General features: G+C 39.8%; 1 protein-coding gene across 1 annotated transcript in view; it reads right to left on the bottom strand.

The window, feature by feature from the left end:
• Nucleotides 1-18578, bottom strand: part of ksr (kinase suppressor of ras) — a 509869-nt gene that overhangs the window by 48765 nt on the left and 442526 nt on the right. Inside the window, exon 15 of the mRNA XM_067141756.2 lies at nucleotides 16132-16269. Coding sequence (XP_066997857.1) covers nucleotides 16132-16269 — 138 coding nt within the window. The remainder of the gene's footprint in view (nucleotides 1-16131; nucleotides 16270-18578) is intronic.

Here is an 18578-nt window from a genome sequence, read left to right as displayed (position 1 = left end):
AGCAGGAAAGAACGTTTCGGTGTTGTACAAATGGGTTACAGATATCAAGATCTTGTGAAGAAACTTTCTCCTACACCTTGCTGAGGAATTTACTCAGCAATCACCCAGAGTAGAAATAAAAGAACCGATACTGCAGACCATGATGATAGTGATACAGAACCTTAATCTGGCCAAAAATGCAGGAAATGCCAAGTGCGCAACAAATGCAAGGACATGAAAGGTGGGCATGTGTGTAAGGCATGAAGTGGTGAAGCGTGCTAGTATCCACTGTTACCACTGGTAACAGTGAAAATATAAAAATCTAGTACTCTTTAATATATTTGTTCCTTCGCCAGGACGTGTCACGAGACCTCTATTGCAGTAAATAGCCACCATCAAAGCTGAGAGAGAGAGTTACTGTTACCAACTCTAGGCAGTGGATACGTGTGGAATCTCTTCTAACAGCTAGGCGAGTATTAATGCCCCTGCGCCAAGCAAAGCCTTTCTCCCTCCGACACTGAGATGTACCCTCATATGTTCTCTCGTCATGTTACCACAATGCAAAGTGGTAACGAATACTTAAAACGGTGTTGTGCAGTTCTGTCCGTTCTTCCCATCGCGCTCAAAAGTGCACTATTATAATTTGTGTTAAATATTGTTGTTGATATAATACGATGTGACTTTTCTTGTTAAAGTGTGAATTTATATTTAATTTGTCTTAGGTAAAGATAGCATATAACACTGCAAAAATTTATCACATGTTAAAATGAGTGCTGTCACTTCCACCTCGAAAATAACTGTGTTGGTGGGCCCAGAAAGCTCATGTATAATAGTAAGCTTAATGAACACACCAATTTCCTTAGGAAACTTTCAAGATAAAGGAGAACATAATTGAAAAAGTTAGACCCACGCTTTCTCTTAAGAATTTAATCAAGGAATCGAAAAGAGCAGTATGATATTTTCATGACTCGTGGTACAGAGATCTACATTGGTTATTTGGTTATGAAAAAATGAATAAACTGTATTGTTGGCCATGTGTTCCACTTCCCTCCGGAATGAATGCTTGGAAAAACTACAGTACGGAGAATTTATATAGTTTCAGAGTTTTAAAGAGATGCCATGAGGTGTCTCAAGCACACATCAACACTGTTGCTGATATGATTCAGTTCAGAAGGTCCAGAATAGAGTACAGCTTACAGAAAGAAGGTGCGAGTGACAATATACTCTAAAGGAGTAGTATGGTAACATTTTCAAAATGCCACACGTTGAAACTGAAGGCATGCAAAAAGGATGTCTGCAAGAGATGTACTGGAAAAGAGAAAGGGAAATAGTCACATGTGTAGAATTTCTGTAAGCTTTGAAGTTGAAGATACACTCATTCAATGACATACTGTACTTCATCACGTACTCTTCAGACCACTGAAGGATGTGCTTAGTATGATACATAGGTTCATAAAAATAGAAAACTAATCACACAAGAGACTTTCATTTTGTACACATATAATACCCGATTGTGACTTACAGTTGATTTTACATCCATTTATAACTGAATTTTTGATATGACTGTATGGTTTAGAACATAATATTTAATATAATATTCAATCAGGAAGATCACTGATATTTATTTTCATTGTAGAATATACATCCCCACATCTGTATTTACAAATAATAGAATAAAACATATATCACTCGAGGGTAATTTTTGAGCCCTCCGTCTTTCTAGGTGATGCGACTCATTCCATCTTTCTAGTGTTATTATGTAGATGTTAGTATATGCGTTGTGATATTATTAGTTATATAGCATTTTATTTGATTTAACATTGTCTCACTCAGTTCAAATATTATAATTTATGGAAGCTTGTGTCGGGCTTGTGTATTGTTATGTAACTTTGGCGCAGGTTTCTTATCACCCGTTACCTTATCTCGTCAGATGAGACTACTGTTATGGTGGCATTAGTAATAACTGAGTTACTGTGTGATTGATGGATGTGACCGATACTTCTGTTTTGTGGGGAGTCATTGTGATACAAATTTGAAGTTGTATTTTTGGTTTGAGAAGTTGTCAAATGTAATAGAAAGTGTGGTTTGGTGAATTACGAACCAGTTGACATTTGACTGTCACTTTACTAATTTAATTAAGTGTATTTAGGGAGTTGTGTAAAGTGATTGGCGACAGTCTAGTGTTGTGTATTATAATGAATTAGGACTGGTGTACTTCCATCTCAGTCAAACACACAGAATATGTTAATACCTTATGCATGTAATGTAAATAATTTTACGAGCTGTTGAGAGTTTTACTGAATGTTATGGGTAGCAAATACTTTAAAAGGAGGCCTACAGTAAGTTTAAACAACAGTGAAATTCACAAAAGGCGATATCACAATATCATTCTTAATTTATTAAAAGGGGTATCTTAATTGTATTTTATATATTCAACGGACTTTTAAGAGGATTTTATTTTTTACAATCTGCTTTACATCGGACCAACACAGATAGGTCTTATGGCGACGATGGGGTAGGAAAGGCCTAGAGTAGGAAGGAAGCGGCCGTGCCTTAAGGTACAGCCCCAGCATTTGCCTGGTATGAAAATGGGAAACTATGGGAAAACCATTTTCAGGGCTGCCGACAGTGGGGTTTGAATCCACTATCACACAGATGCAGGCTCACAGCCGCGTGCCCCTAACTGCACAGCCAACTCGCCCGGTGAGGAATTATTTAAGGTTACATTTCTCAATTTGAGTTTCACATGGTGTAGCATGATATGGCACATGCCAAGACTTGCTCATTTAATAACAATTACTCGCAAAGGTTATTTGAATTCACTTCATTTATCCTGAATTGTAGCAAACCCGTATTTTTCCCCACCTCTTGCTTTATTTTGGGAATGTGTTTCAGTTCGCTTTCCATACAGGAGTTTCCATGAAGAAAGGAGTTTAATTTAAAAATACGTGTTCTGTTATTTCCATTTTGTTTGTGTTTCCTTCTCCTGCCCACTCCTGTCGCGTACGTTCGTTTCATTTCTCCTTGTCATATGGTGTCGGCAGCATTTTCTAAAAGTAAATGAAGTCTTTCTTAATATTTTTTCATGCTTTCACCACCATCTAACATACATACTGAACCATTCCGTTCATTGTGTTATAGTCATGATTTTAGCCTGCGGTATTTGGAATATTCGAGACCACCCTGAAAATCCTTGTATACTAATTTATTACATGAGAGAAGTGGAGTGTGAGCAGTTCTCGTGTGAAGAAAGCAGCTAGGTAATTATGAAGTTTCTAGAATCTCATAAGATAAATTTATAACCTCAGCGAAGCTCTTTAATTTAGGCAGAGGACGCCAAACACTTCACCTATGTAGCGTGCCAACAAAGGATTTGGAGTGAAGAAAGAAATTAATTTATATCCTTGAGGACAGAATAGATGCATTTGATTTGATGAGAAAATTGCAACCTCCGTAATCGGCACAAGATTTTGATATGCGGCATGAGCATAGTGAGAAATGCATAAGGGAGATAAGTACTTGGCGCGCATTATGCATACAAGCCGCGAGCGGGAGAATGTCGCGGGTAACTCGTTAGCGTGGGTAAGCGAGCCGTATTATATATATGGAGCCGCGGAGCGCTCGAGATTCATTCCTTGACTGTCTTGCTGTCGGGACTGTGTGATAAGACTCCGAGCTAACATTGAGACTAGCATCTGAGCTGCAAGCCACCAACACCAGGCACGATCTATTCGGAAAAGTAAGTAAGTAAGCAACCTGCATGACTAAGTTGAAATTTTCATACTACATGTGCTGGCTTGCCTGTCATGAGAAGATGTACTGCCTATGACTTAACTGCCTAGCTAGTAGCTTCATATGACTTTGAGGACCGATTGTTAGAAAGGAAGTACGGAGAATAATAATAGCTCGGATTATTTCTGGTAGTTGAGAGTAACATTTATATGAGAGGACAACAAGATCTTGTCACCATATTATGTGAATAAGTGAATTCTTGAATCATAAGACTAAACTCTAGTAGAGAACCGAACTTAGAAGCGTGCAAGAGGGGGCGTTTGTGGAAACAGGCATCGAATTGGAACCCTCTGTAACACGTCTCTCTACAGTTTTCCCTTCACCGACCCAGCGGGAGCAACGACACGCTGAGATCAAGAAAGAAGTACGGCGAGTTGGAGAAGGCAGGAGCTGTCAAGACCCCGAGCATCGACACAGGGACACCAGGAAGGCGTGCTCATCACGACGCCGAAGGAGACACCTCACAACCTTCGAGGAAGCTGCAGGAGAAGCCTTCATCAGCCATCATGGAGTAAAATCCAGGGGTCCATAGAGGGGCTGCCTCGCAATGCCATCGATACGTCCAGGTTAGATCGCTCCAATTGGTTCTAAGCATGTAAATTATTGCAGTTAGGTTTAGGGTGGCCGTCAGCCACAACAATAGCTGTCTGATGTAAATAACAATTTGTTTAGAGTAATCAGGTACAGACCTCGAACTCAGGACAGTAGGATAGGCAGTAGGTTGTATATTCCCACTTGTATAATTTCGATTTTTAAAATTTCTTTATTTTGTGGTATCTGTTCCGTCTTGGTCATGTTTGCTAGGTCTGTTAACCACATACGGTAGTTAGTGCAGCGTAGCCTATATTTATTTGAGATAGTACGTAATTCAGAGGAGATCGAGACTTACTCCTTGACTCACATAGGCTAACGGGGCTGGGTGTGTGTGCCATGTTGCTTGAGATATCTTTACATAAACTTCTTGCTGATTGCACGTATTGTTATTGTGATGCCGAGCGCAAGTAAATGATGATCATTGTGATGTGAATATTATGCATTATTCTGGCCGTGGTAGCGCCAGGGAATTGAGTCCTTGTATACTTATGGATAAGCCCAGTGGAGGCAGATATAAGAGAACGTGATTTATGGATAAGCCCAATGGAGGCAGAGATAAGATAATGATTAAATAATTTCGGCGCTAAGAATGTTATATCATGTGATTATAGAAGGGAATTGAGGTACACGGCAGGAATGTCTTTATCCGATCAGCTGAGCACTCCCAAGGGGAGCTGGGCCGACACACATCCCGTTTTTTGTGGGGTTAAGGAAGTCAAGTTTTACGTCACCGGCTAGGGAAAGTAATTAAGCTGTCTGCCCTAGCTCAAGTATTCGCAGTGAGAGCCTCCCCCGGCCTTGACATTGTGTAGCAAGCAGGGATCTTCTGACGTGTTTTTGTACAGAAAATTATCCTTTCTCGTTACTTTTGACTTATTCCGTGATTCATGCTTGTTCCAACCTGGCAGTACGATAAGATTGTGACCTGGAAGTCATCTGTGATAAACTATTAAAAAAAAATTATTTGAGATTTTAACTTCTTGTAAATATTTGGATAATTTTTTTATTGTAATAAATACATTTATGTTCACTGTGAATGCAGCGTTGTTTCCCGTATTTTCATTTTAATTTTGGTTGTTCTTACCTAGCTTTCATGCATATCCACGTGTTTGATTGTATTTCGCCCTTTGTTATACCCTGTATCCCTGAGACATGTGCGACTGAGTTGCTGAGCATGGATATGTAACGCGGGTAAGGTATGTGCACGAGCCCACGCTGGTGGGAGTTTTGTTCACTATGGTGTTCTTGGTTCGAGCTCGGCATTCGCCTGATTGGAATTAAGAGCATTGTAGGGCAGAATACATACATCATTATAGACTGTTATGCCTTTCAGCATTCAGTCTGCAAGCCTCTGTCAATTTATTAAATGCAGCCACAGTCCTCAATTTGTAACTAGCTCTGTGGCCTCATTTAGTTCTTTAAATCATTAGAAATTGAGTCGAATCATCGTTGCCTTGGTCTCTCTTTACATCTTTCATCCCCCATGACCAAGTCCATTATTTTCCTAGGTAAACTATTCTCCTCCATTCATCTCCATGACCTCACTGCCGAATGATTTATGCGTACCGCTCCAACAATCGAGTTCATTCCTAACTTAGATTCTATATCATCATTCCAAGAACCTCCTGTATTTGTTCCCACCTGTTTCACCAGCGATCATTCTCACTACTTTCATGTCTGTTGTTTCTGACTTATGAACAAGATATCCTGAATTCACCCAGTTTTCACTCCTGTAAAGCAAAGTTGTCTAAACATACCGGAGTAAAGATAGTTTTGTTCAGGAGTCGACTTCCTTCTTACAGAATACTGTTGACTGCCACTTCAAACTCACTGCATTAGCTTTGCTGCATCTTGATTCAATATCACTTACTATACTACCATACTGGAAGACTTCACATCGTAAATACTTGAAACGATCTACCTGTTCCAGTTTTGTATTTCCAACGTGACATTCAATTCTCTTAGGTTCCTTACCTACTGACATCACTTTAGTCTTGGAAAGGCTCATTTTCATATTATACTCATTGCACCTATTTTCAAGTTTCAAGATATTAGATTGCAGGCTTTCAGCACAATCTGCCATTAAGACCAAGTCGTCGGCATAATCCAAACTGCCCACTACCTTTCCACCTACCGTAATTAAATCCCTCCCTGCCACTTTATACCTTTCAGTAGATGAGCCATGTAAACTATTAACAATGAAGATGAAAGATTACAGCCTTACCTAACACCATTCAGTACCTACACATTAAACAAAATTAATCAATATGCTAATTTTCAAGCAAAGTAAAAAATATCAGGGCAGTTCTTTGATAACGTCCACGGTAAATGAATCACAACATTGTGGAAAAGAGGGTAGTAATAAGCAAAGAAAGATTGATGAAAATCACAGCAGCTGCACACCAGAAGGTGATCGTTGCAGAGCAGGTGTAGACCAGGTATTATATGAGTGGTCTTATGTCAGAATGAACTAAGCGATATTTTGTAAAAAATCGAGCTATTCACAGTTTTAAAATGTTGAGATTTCGTTTTGTCTCAGCCAAAGAGAACTATCTGACAACTCGGCTCGTATCATTGCTGTAGCAAGGCAGAAGGTTGGTACTATTCATTTTTGTATTCCAAAGTGAACGATGTGACAACACAATATGACTACCTCGGTACGTAGGTCGCGTGCGTGCTCCTGTGTGATGGCAGAAAACAATGCTGAAAGTGAAGACAAGCCATTTAGTTCTGGTTCATCCAATGTGTATGAACTCAGTGATGACCCCTCTCAATCATTAGCTGGGAAGTGGATTTAAATAACTAGGGATACTTTCGTTTATAGAACAAACTCTTATATTCGAGGTTACATTGCTTTTCTCACATGCCAAAATGAACCATTTTCATGAATGGTAAACCTAGGGTCACTGCACAATTGATAGCGAGTACATGTTGATATTTCGTCCAGTGTTGCCATCCAATAATGAAGGAAGATAAAGATTGACCATGTGCTAAGAAATTGTCTTTTTATTTAGGGAGGGTAATACTATTTTATGTGGAGTTGGTTCACTCTGGCAAAAGATCTCCTTAAAGAATTGGCACATGTGTATCTGGCATATTCATGAGCCACAAAAGTAATGAAACTGAAAAACTTTATCTGGTTTCATATTTGGCATACATAATAAATTGATTTTGTAAAATGAATTTATTTATAGTTCTAAATAATTTGATTTTCAGATGAACGTGAAATTTCTGGTAATAAGAGGAAAAAAGGAAACAAAGAACAATGGAAGAAAACTCTAAGGAAGAAGAAATGAAATAATGGGGAAATTTATGTTAACAGCAAAGGGGAGACTGTCCAAGGAAAGACATATAGAGGAAAATGCTGGCAAAAGATAAATTGTAAGGAGAAAATAAAATTTTTTGAAACTATTTACGAGAGTGGGTCTTGGGATGTGGAGACGTCAATAATATCAGGTTCAGTTATAACTGCCCTCATCAAAAGGAAACGTTCTAAATCCAATGAGAAGTTTTCAAGGCATTATTATATTCCTAGTGCAGATGGGAATGATGTGAAGGTATGTAGAGAAACATATTTAAAGACACTGCAGATTTCTGGCAACAAAGTACATCGAGCTATAGCCAAAGAAAAGACCGCATCTTTTAGTGACAAGCGAAGAAAACACGTACCTCTTAAAGTGCTGATTCAACGATTATTCACATCCATAATCATATTAATAGTTTTCCCACTACAGTGAGTCAATACTGCAAAAGATTAATAAAAAAAGTACTTGAACACTAGGCTTAATCTTAGTCTGATGTATAGACAAATAACTGATGAGCTGAAAAAAGAAGATCCTAATGTAAAACCTCCCAGCCAATCACTGTAAAAGATATTCAGATGAGATTTTAGTCTCAGTTTCAAGCCTCTCCAAAAGGATACATGTCAAACATGCAACAGGCTAAATACACTAATGATCGGGTGAGTTGGCCATGCGGTTAGGGGCGTGCGACTGTGAGCTTGTATCCGGGAGATAGTGGGTTCGAATCCCACTGTTGACAGACCTGAAGATGGTTTTCCATGGTTTCCCATTTTCACACCAGGCAAACGCCATGGCCGCTTCCTTCCAACTCCTAAGACCTACAGTATCTGTGTCGGTGCGATATCAAGCCACTAGCAAAAGAGCTAATGAAAGCGGAAGAGACACTTAGACCTAGCGAGGTGGAAACTGAGAAGCCACTAAGATTAAGAAAGGAGCAGGAACTGCACCACAGGAAGGTTGAAGCTACAGGTGATAGTCTGAAAATGGATATGGAGAATTCGTAGACTGAAGATAATATCACAGTATTGTCGTTTGATTTGTAGAAAGCATTAATGCTTCCAAAATTGACAAAAGGCATTGCATAATACAAACAGCAACTCTCCTGCTTCAATGTGGACAAACATAATTTTAGAAGTGGAAAGGCAACAATGCATTGCTGGAATGAAGGTATCGCTTCAAGAGGATCTGAAGAGGTGACCTCTTGTATGTTGAAGTATGTCAAATCTCATGACACTGGTCTCAGGATGATAGCATGGTCTGATTCGTGTGAGGGGGCAAAACAGGAACTTTAAAATTGACAATGTGGATATATTTAGTACAGAGTGACAAAAATAATATTGAAGAAATTATCCACAAATCTGCAGAACCTGGTCACTCGTACCTTCCGAATGACAGTGATTTTGGGGATGTATAGAAAAAACTACAGAATTATCCAGAAATTTTTGCCCCAAAACAGCTTTATGATACTTTAGAGAATGTCGGAGTAAAAAAAAAGGTAAATTAGAAGTAGTAAAAATGGATTGTAGCGACTTCAAAAGTACAATGGAACTGCGAAAAGCAATGACTAACAGGAAAGGAAATCTTTCTGGAGAAAAGATTCACTGGCTGAGGATTAAGGAAATGAGATTTTCAAAAGAGAAACCAGGGATAATGGAGTACAAATACACTCACAATGACATGGAAGAATATTCTTAAGCGAATTTCAACAAGCGACAAAAAACTCGCCACTGTATTCTCAGTCAAACTGCTCTGCTTACGCTGTATCCATCAGGGTGCACTCTACGTCCTGAGAAATTGAAAGATACTCAGAGCCTTCTAATGTATGTTCCCCCAATATACCATGAATTCTATCAGGGACTAAAAATGGCAGAGGTAAGAGAAATGAGAAGTAGCAGCAATGAAGAAGATGAGTAATTCAATAACTACATTGCTAATAGGAAAGCATTGCCTTTAGTCAAACGTTCTTCCCAAACTCCAATAATTCTTTATTCAAGCTGTATTTACGTAAATATTTAAATTGTTTCTGTGTGTATCAGTTGAAAAATAGATCTATGTATGCATGTACTGCAAAAAAAAAAAAAAAAAAAAAACCTTTGTTTTATATTTTGTATGTTAAGTGTATTAATGTGGTGAGGAAACTAAATAACCTGAAGTGGACAGATACCGAAATTACATAATGTGCTGCGAGGCTCAAAATGCTTGTAAAAGTTTTTCACAACCATTATGCACCATGTCACATGTATATCTATAAATCTTTTTGAATAAATAAATAAATAAATAAATTGCTGAAAATTTGTAACTTCAGTCCTTTATTTCTCAAAACTAACTGAATGTTGCTTAGTTCATTCTGGCATAACACCACTCATATAGTCAAAATACAATTCACTTGGGTGAAGCGGGACTGGCGTTTGTTCATCACAGTTGGTAAGTGACAGCAAGGCAAGCAGCGAGCATGTCAATGGAGCAAGTACAGTCATTACATAAGTCTCGCATGACAAACATACAGGACAAGATCTAATTTAAGAGAAGAAAATTTGTACACTACAGGACAAATTCAGAAAGGAAAGTGAGTCAATCGTTCGGGGGCTATTGATGTTAGAATGAAAGGAACTACTGTCTCACCAAGGACCGCCAGATGGACTGAGCAGTAATAGATTTAGCATACTACTGTACCTGGCGACAGACCTGGATGACAAGAGCAGCTGGCGTAGACAAGCAGTAGTTCCTGGCACGGCCAAGTACAATCATGTTTTTAACATGTAATAACAGGGAGGTGTCTTCCCGCATCGCGCTCACTTGTCTCTCTCCCTGCCTCCTTCTGCGTGATGTCACGTGGTATGAAGACAGCACTCGTTCTCCGTTCTGACGAAACACGTGTTTCTACTGCTGATCTTTTCAGTTAGTTCTGCTTTATTCTTTGATCTGGTGTGAACCCGTGCAGTGTAATGATGAGTAGAAATGTTTAAAGTCGCATTTATTGTGCTGTGCCGCAGTGTCGTAATTATGGATTTAAATGTACCGGTGTTATGTATCACAGGTTTCCAAAAAATGACGAGTTATAGCTTTTGTGGATTTCTCGCTGTAAGCGAACTGGTATGTTTAATCCGGACAATTCTCGCGTATGTTCTGTTCCTTCCAACGGATTACGAGCGAGAGATGATAAATGAGCCTTTAGGTTTGCCGACCAAGAAAATACTATGCCCAGATGCTGTACCATCTCAATTTATTCCCAACTGGCATGGAGGTTTTACTATTGAAGGATCTAGTACAAGTGAAACTACATCGATGTTATGTATTCCTTACTTCCATATCTGTCCTCTTTGAAAACTTTGGCCTAATGGTGTCCAAAACACTGTTCTATAACACGTATGTATTGGCATTACACAGCTCTCCACTGAACGAGATATACGGCATGAAAGCCGAAATATCAGGAAACGGGTGATGTCTACTCTCACATCATTATCCCCTAAGAAGAGAAAACTCAACCAGTCAACTATTACCGACACAATTAAAGATAATAAGGACAAAGCAATAGAAAAACTTCAAAGACAAGTTGAAGCATTAAAAAGGAAGCATGTTGCTACATTGGATTGCTACACAAGACGTGCTTAAAAAATGTAGAGGTCCAAGGTATGTCGTATCAGTCAAAAGACGACAGTCACCACCCAAAGTGACAAAAAATGTTATCAGAAAAGAGGTAGAGAAAATACTGTTAAAATGTTTTACGCAAGGACAGATACGGTGTCTTGTAAGCGCGAAACAGAGAGTGAAATGGTCCTCAGAAGACGTCGCAAGTGCTCTTGCATTACGGGCACTTTATAAGAAGGCTTATGCGTACCTTAGAAGGAGAAACACTCCTTTACCTGCTAGAAAACTGAAATGCAGACTTGGTATTTTGGAGGAAGTGCTCTGTTTATTAAAGTCTCGCACAGTAAATTTTCAAGAACTGGAAAAATATGCTGTCTTGAGTTTTAATGAGATGAAGATTGACTCTCGTATTTGTTATGATTCAACGGGTGATGTAATACTGCGTCCCTACAAGAACATCCTAGCAGTCATGGTTCAAGGTTTGTTTTCTCAATGGAAACAACCTGTGTATTATGACTTTGACAAGACCATGACAGCCAAACTTCTGCAGGACATTATTACAAACAATGAAGCTTGCCACATTAAAAATGCTAAAGTGTGGAAAGAGCTGCATGTAAATATGGCTAACACTTTCTTTTACACTGACTGACAGAGCAAATGCAACACCAAGAAGGAGTGGTTCGAAAGGGATGAAAGTTGGGGAAAAAACAGAGACGGCACGGACGAATAATTGATGTTTATTTCAAACCGATATGCAGGTTACACAATGCGCACGGCATCGACTCAGTAGGATGTAGGACCACCGCGAGCGGCGATGCACGCAGAAACACGTCGAGGTACAGAGTCAATAAGAGTGCGGATGGTGTCCTGAGGGATGGTTCTCCATTCTCTGTCAACCATTTGCCACAGTTGGTCGTCCGTACGAGGCTGGGGCAGAGTTTGCAAACGGCGTCCAATGAGATCCCACACGTGTTCGATTGGTGAGAGATCCGGAGAGTACGCTGGCCACGGAAGCATCTGTACACCTCGTAGAGCCTGTTGGGAGATGCGAGCAGTGTGTGGGCGGGCATTATCCTGCTGAAACAGAGCATTGGGCAGCCCCTGAAGGTACGGGAGTGCCACCGGCCGCAGCACATGCTGCACGTAGCGGTGGGCATTTAACGTGCCTTGAATACGCACTAGAGGTGACGTGGAATCATACGCAATAGCGCCCCAAACTATGATGCCGCGTTGTCTAGCGGTAGGGCGCTCCACAGTTACTGCCGGATTTGACCTTTCTCCACGCCGACGCCACACTCGTCTGCGGTGACTATCACTGACAGAACAGAAGCGTGACTCATCGGAGAACACGACGTTCTGCCATTCCCTCATCCAAGTCGCTCTAGCCCGGCACCATGCCAGGCGTGCACGTCTATGCTGTGGAGTCAATGGTAGTCTTCTGAGCGGACGCCGGGAGTGCAGGCCTCCTTCACCCAATCGACGGGAAATTGTTCTGGTCGATATTGGAACAGCCAGGGTGTCTTGCACATGCTGAAGAATGGCGGTTGACGTGGCGTGCGGGGCTGCCACCGCTTGGCGGCGGATGCGCCGATCCTTGCGTGCTGACGTCACTCGGGCTGCGCCTGGACCCCTCGCACGTGCCACATGTCCCTGCGCCAACCATCTTCGCCACAGGCGCTGCACCGTGGACACATCCCTATGGGTATCGGCTGCGATTTGACGAAGCGACCAACCTGCCCTTCTCAGCCCGATCACCGTACCCCTCGTAAAGTCGTCTGTCTGCTGGAAATGCCTCCGTTGATGGCGGCCTGGCATTCTTAGCTATACACGTGTCCTGTGGCACACGACAACACGTTCTACAATGACTGTCGGCTGAGAAATCACGGTACGAAGTGGGCCATTCGCCAACGCCGTGTCCCATTTATCGTTCGCTACGTGCGCAGCACAGCGGCGCATTTCACATCATGAGCATACCTCAGTGACGTCAGTCTACCCTGCAATTGGCATAAAGTTCTGACCACTCCTTCTTGGTGTTGCATTTGCTCTGTCAGTCAGTGTATAATCCCGTGGACAAATTAATAAAAATGTGGGTTTTCTGTGATGTGCCTCATCTTTTAAAGCTTTTGAGGAATCATTTCTTAGATGAAGGTTTTGTGCTGCCTGACGGAAATGAAGTACATAGTGGTATGATACAAGAATTGTTAGCACACCAAAGTGGAGACCTAACATCAACGTATCATATCAATGATGTTCACCTGAGTTTAGCTGGATGATCTCATCAAAATGTAAGATCAGTCGAACAGCTGTTTTCTTGGCGTACTGCTAAGGCAGTTAAATACTTCCTGCATAAAGACCACGGAAGTGAGTTCTTCGAGTTGGTTAATGACGTATTCGATGTATTAAATTCTAGAATTCCCAAGTACCATAAAACTCCACTCAGAAGTGGCTACAGACTTAATCTTCACACCCAAGAAATTACCCTGAAAGGATTTCTGAACATTATCTCCCAAATAAGGGTTGGCAGAAGAAACAGTTTACTACCTTTTCAGAAGGGATTTGTAATTTCAATTAAGTCATTACTCTGACTTTTTGGGAACCTGAAAGGGCAAGGTATTTCTTACATACTAACATTGCGCCTAAACCAGGATTGTTTGGAGAACTTTTTCTCTCTTGTTCATGGGTTGGGAGCCTTTTATAACAACCAAACTCCATCTGAAGGGAGAAATTGAATTAGGCTGCTGTTATTATCGGGAAATGCAAATTCAATTCATTTATCTGGACGCACGTCGGTCGGAGAAGACTTCAAAGACCCATCAACAAGTCTTGTGGAACCCGAGTCTGAAGAAAATTGAATGGACTTTGTCACAAATGAGCTGTGCACTGACATTGTTGACGAGTCTTCAGAGACTGAAATGTCTGTCGACAACGTTGAAACCGAGCTGTTAAGGGAGGAGAGTTCATGTTAAGTTAGTAGGAGGGGAGGATGTCACCCAAGGTTCCCTAAAATACCTCGCGGGTTATGTGGCTTTCAAGTGTCGCTCAATTGACAAAACTCTTAGTGCCTGGAAAGAAAACTCTTCACTGCCGCAAGAAGACACCTGTGACTGGATCTCAGTTATTTCAAAAGGGGGCCTCACACATTCCAGTCATGAGTGGTTACAAAACATATCCCAGTTCGAAATTATATTTGGTGTGTTTCACGGTCAGACTGTATCTGGATGCAAAAATGTAATGAAAAAACTCATATCTATTATTAAGTCAAAATTTCCAGTATTCCATGACAAAATAATTTGTCTCTATGTAAGGATCAGGGCATATATTAAGATACAGCATTTAAATGCAAAGAGTAAGGAACTAGCACTGAGAAAATATGCCAATAAGAAGGCTAAGTTTGGGTTGGTTCATCAACTAATTAAGTCTTCTTACACACAAGTTTTAATACTTTAATATAATTCCATAAAGATATCTATATGATGCATATTTTGCTATGTTATTTGATCTAAATGTTTACTTCATCAGGAAAGAAATTAATCATTTTGAGTGAGTGGCAATATTTTATTTCTTATCGTATTGTATGTAATGTATTTGATAGTTGATGTTCTTCCTGCTCAGCATGTGATGAAATTTAACGCATTTTCACTCATCTTGCTTTTAAATCTATTGGAAGTACCAGTACTTATTGAATCAGACTGAATCAGATTATTATTTGATGAAGGATTGGAAAGATGTTTCACAGGCGCGAGAACTGACAGGCTTGCTGTACTGCGACTGTGTATCCTACCTGCTATCGTTCATACCGCGTGACATTATAGCGCTCCAGCCAATGGGAGTTTCAACCGCCGGAGTAGCCTACCTAGTAGTGTAGTTACCTTGTTGTAATAACTGAAAAATACTGTGAGAAGAATAGACAGTTATCTACTGTGAAAGAAATTTGAAAATGTGACTTCTCTGGGGACCTGAGCTTTAAACCCCTTCTTGCTGGACAAGGGCATTAAACAACTCCACTAGTATGGTCAACAAGAGAAAGATAGATGAATAATCTACAGGACACAGAGAAAATGACCCAGAATCCATCTTATGATTCACCAACATGATGTTGACAGGGAAGAAGTCTAAGAAAATAAAAAGTTAAATTAGAATAGCAATACTTCAAATACTTCAGTTGTGTAATCTCCTCGAATGGCAGTAATTCAGATCTATGTGTAACAAAGCAAAAATATTCACTTGTAGTTGCAACTGATAGCTTAAGGTAAAAGAGAAACAAGTTTGAAGACCAAATTATCCATACACTGCTCTTTCAGGCTGACCTTACTGTATAAGATCAAAAGTTGGATGGACTCCATATTTCATATTCACTATATGAGAAATGCAGATAAAAGTGGTAAGAATAACTGCTGGTATTATAGATGGGAAAAATAAGAGAGTGATATTCATAATGTAGGTATAATGGGTAAGTTAGGAACAAACAATATATACTGTATATGAAGCTATACTTGTGGACTGGCCTTGGAGGTGAAGTCATGCAAGATGGATGGAGGAAGGTCGGTTTGTAAGAAAGCACTGCACAGGGTAAGAAAAGCAGAGGGAGACCTAGGAAACAGTGGTTTGTCCCTGTATTTTATGATTTCAAAGTAAGATCATGTAAGCAGGATAGGTTACACAGATAATTAAGCAAAAGATAATGGAGATGTTCAAGTCATTCAGCAAGGCAGTCTGCATTCTGAATGCCACACTGAACAGCATACTACAAAAAGAAAGGGAAATGCATCCCACTGAATGCAATACACTGGAGGTATCTTGCTGGTAAATTAATAAATAATGATACAAATTATAATGTTCAAAATCTTAAGAGTAGTAATACAAACATAATACCTACCCGAAAGCATACACATCAGAAGCTTTGGTAAATGGCAGTTCGTCCTCGTCGTGCTTCTGCCTTACTCTCAAGCTTCGAATAATTTCTGGAGAAAGGTAACACAGCCAGCCAGGAGGGATGCTCAAGCCATTCCCTTTCCTGTAATGTACGTAACAATGATATGAAAAATAAATTCATGATATTCATAGCAAGAACAACTACAATTTCTTAACAAGGATTCTTCTTAAACCAAATTTAGTTTATCTATACAAGATCGCAGAAATAAATAACATATTCACAAGAATACACTTCATCAAGTTATTCTACAACTGTGGGCCAAGTTCAACATTACAACAGATGTGTTGAACAGAAAAATTCTATTAAAAAAAAAGTGTAATGCAAGCTTATGAAAACAAGGCTTCTAAGCTATCATAGTTAATGACAAAGCAAGGCCGCACCCAGGATTTATTTTTGGGGGTTTGGATTTTTCATAGGGGGCTTCAAAAAAACAAAAACTATAGGAGTCAATAAAAACATTATTATAGTTATAAAATAGCCTTTCTAGAACAAAAGAGTCTTCAAACATCCTTTTAGCAGTACCTTTTACAACTAAATGGGTTGAGTGGAGGTCAATTCACGGAGGTCTAGTGGGCACTATACGGTGTGTGTGCAGTGCGAGACACAAAGTCCTGTCCTTTTTAAAAAATGGAGGCAACAAAAATACTTATCCATTATAATTATCAAAAATGTTTATAGGTTTGATATATTTTTGAAAAGTTTCTAGCAGCTCCATTACATGAAAATATTTGTATATGTTCACTACAAATTTGTTACTTAAATTTACTAAAGAGTATCATATTTTTCATTTAATTGCTTGCTCCTGTAGCCCAGCAGTTCCCACCTCTTCCTGTCTCGCATACCCCTAACTACCCATTTCACTAAAGTAGATTCCCAAACCATACCCTCCATTTTTACCACATTATTACATCCCTACACGGGCTTGCACCTAATGGATGTACTAACAAGAGACCATCATTCAATGTTAAGAAAACTTGAAACCAATTTATACACCATCTGAAAGAGCACACTGAAATATGTTAAGCCCTCGAATATTACAACCTATCGTGCATGTGTCTACGAGTTACAGGGCGGTAAAGATGTGCGAGTGGAGATCGTCAGTGTCCAATCGGAGTGAATTTATTTTGAACTGCTTGCGCGATGGAGAGAGAGAGAGAGAGACACACAACACTGTGAGTGCAGTGGGCATTGCGAGTAGTATACGGATAATTCCGGAAGTAAGCTTCTACCTATAAAAATGAACACTCTTAAATATTTGTCCCAAATGAGTAAATTTATAATACCAACATAAATGGTCCGTTATTGGGCATGATAAATTTTCCAGCTAACTCATTCCTGGTTGCCAGTGTTTTGCCCTAGTGTGCTAAATTGGGCTCATCAGTTGGTAAATAGCACACCCAACCAAGATGCATGGCTAGTGCCTACCGTGGAGGCTACTGCGTAGGCTACTTGGAGCCACCGGCAGTGCCAATGCACTATGAGAGACTTTGTTTCATTTCCAAAAATTGATGCTTGCCTGGCCATCAGATGACATAGATGTTAATTCCCATAGGGAACCTGAAATATTTGTCCCGAATGAGTAAATTTATATCATCAATGTAGTTGGTCAGTTATATTTACGCAGACTTTAGATATTAATGAATACCAACCAGTATCTGAAACAGTGTTAATGCCCAACGAATACGAATCTCCATCAGAAGAATCTACTTCACCTTCATCAAAACAGGAATCAACATCAGAAGGTCCACAGAGCCCGGAAACACAAGATTAAAAGTCATTGGAAGAAAAACGAAAGATTATAAACACATGGTTGAATGCAAAGAAGTGGAAGACAAATCAAACATTTCCTCACTTACCATGGAACTCTATGAAAAACAGATATCCTCGATTGAAGCACGAGATGCAGTTGTACCATTTTAAGGAAGATATTGCAAAAGCAGATTCTATTGCCAAGCCATCTTCTACTTGAACCCTCCAGTACTAACATCCGGTCTCTGAGACTGCCCGCTCAATTATTCTCCTATACATTTAGCGTGCATGCTTTGCTTATACTAGCTCATTGGTACTTTCAAATCGGTCAGTTTACTTATTTTTGCACAAATGTTAAGTGCCTGGCTCAAGTTCTTAGCAAGAATTCCTTTATTTTGGTCTCTCAGACCGAAGTTAGATTCTCGTGCTACTTTCTGCTGGAAATGAAACACAATGAATAACGAACGTGAACAAGAGTACGTGTTGAAATTATTACTGGAATCTGAAGAGAATGATGTGGCTGCAGAAGATTTTGAAGATTTTGTGGAAGAAGATCACCTTGAACGTCATGAAGAAGATTCGGTGTCGGAACAGGAAGTGGAGGAGATACCAGTATGAGCAAGATATTGATAATGGGACTT

The sequence above is a fragment of the Anabrus simplex genome, chromosome 2 (genome assembly GCF_040414725.1).
Source record: "Anabrus simplex isolate iqAnaSimp1 chromosome 2, ASM4041472v1, whole genome shotgun sequence".
NCBI lineage: Eukaryota > Metazoa > Arthropoda > Insecta > Orthoptera > Tettigoniidae > Anabrus > Anabrus simplex.
The sequence above is the reverse complement of the archived record's forward strand: the minus strand, read 5'-3'. Positions and strand labels throughout refer to the sequence as shown.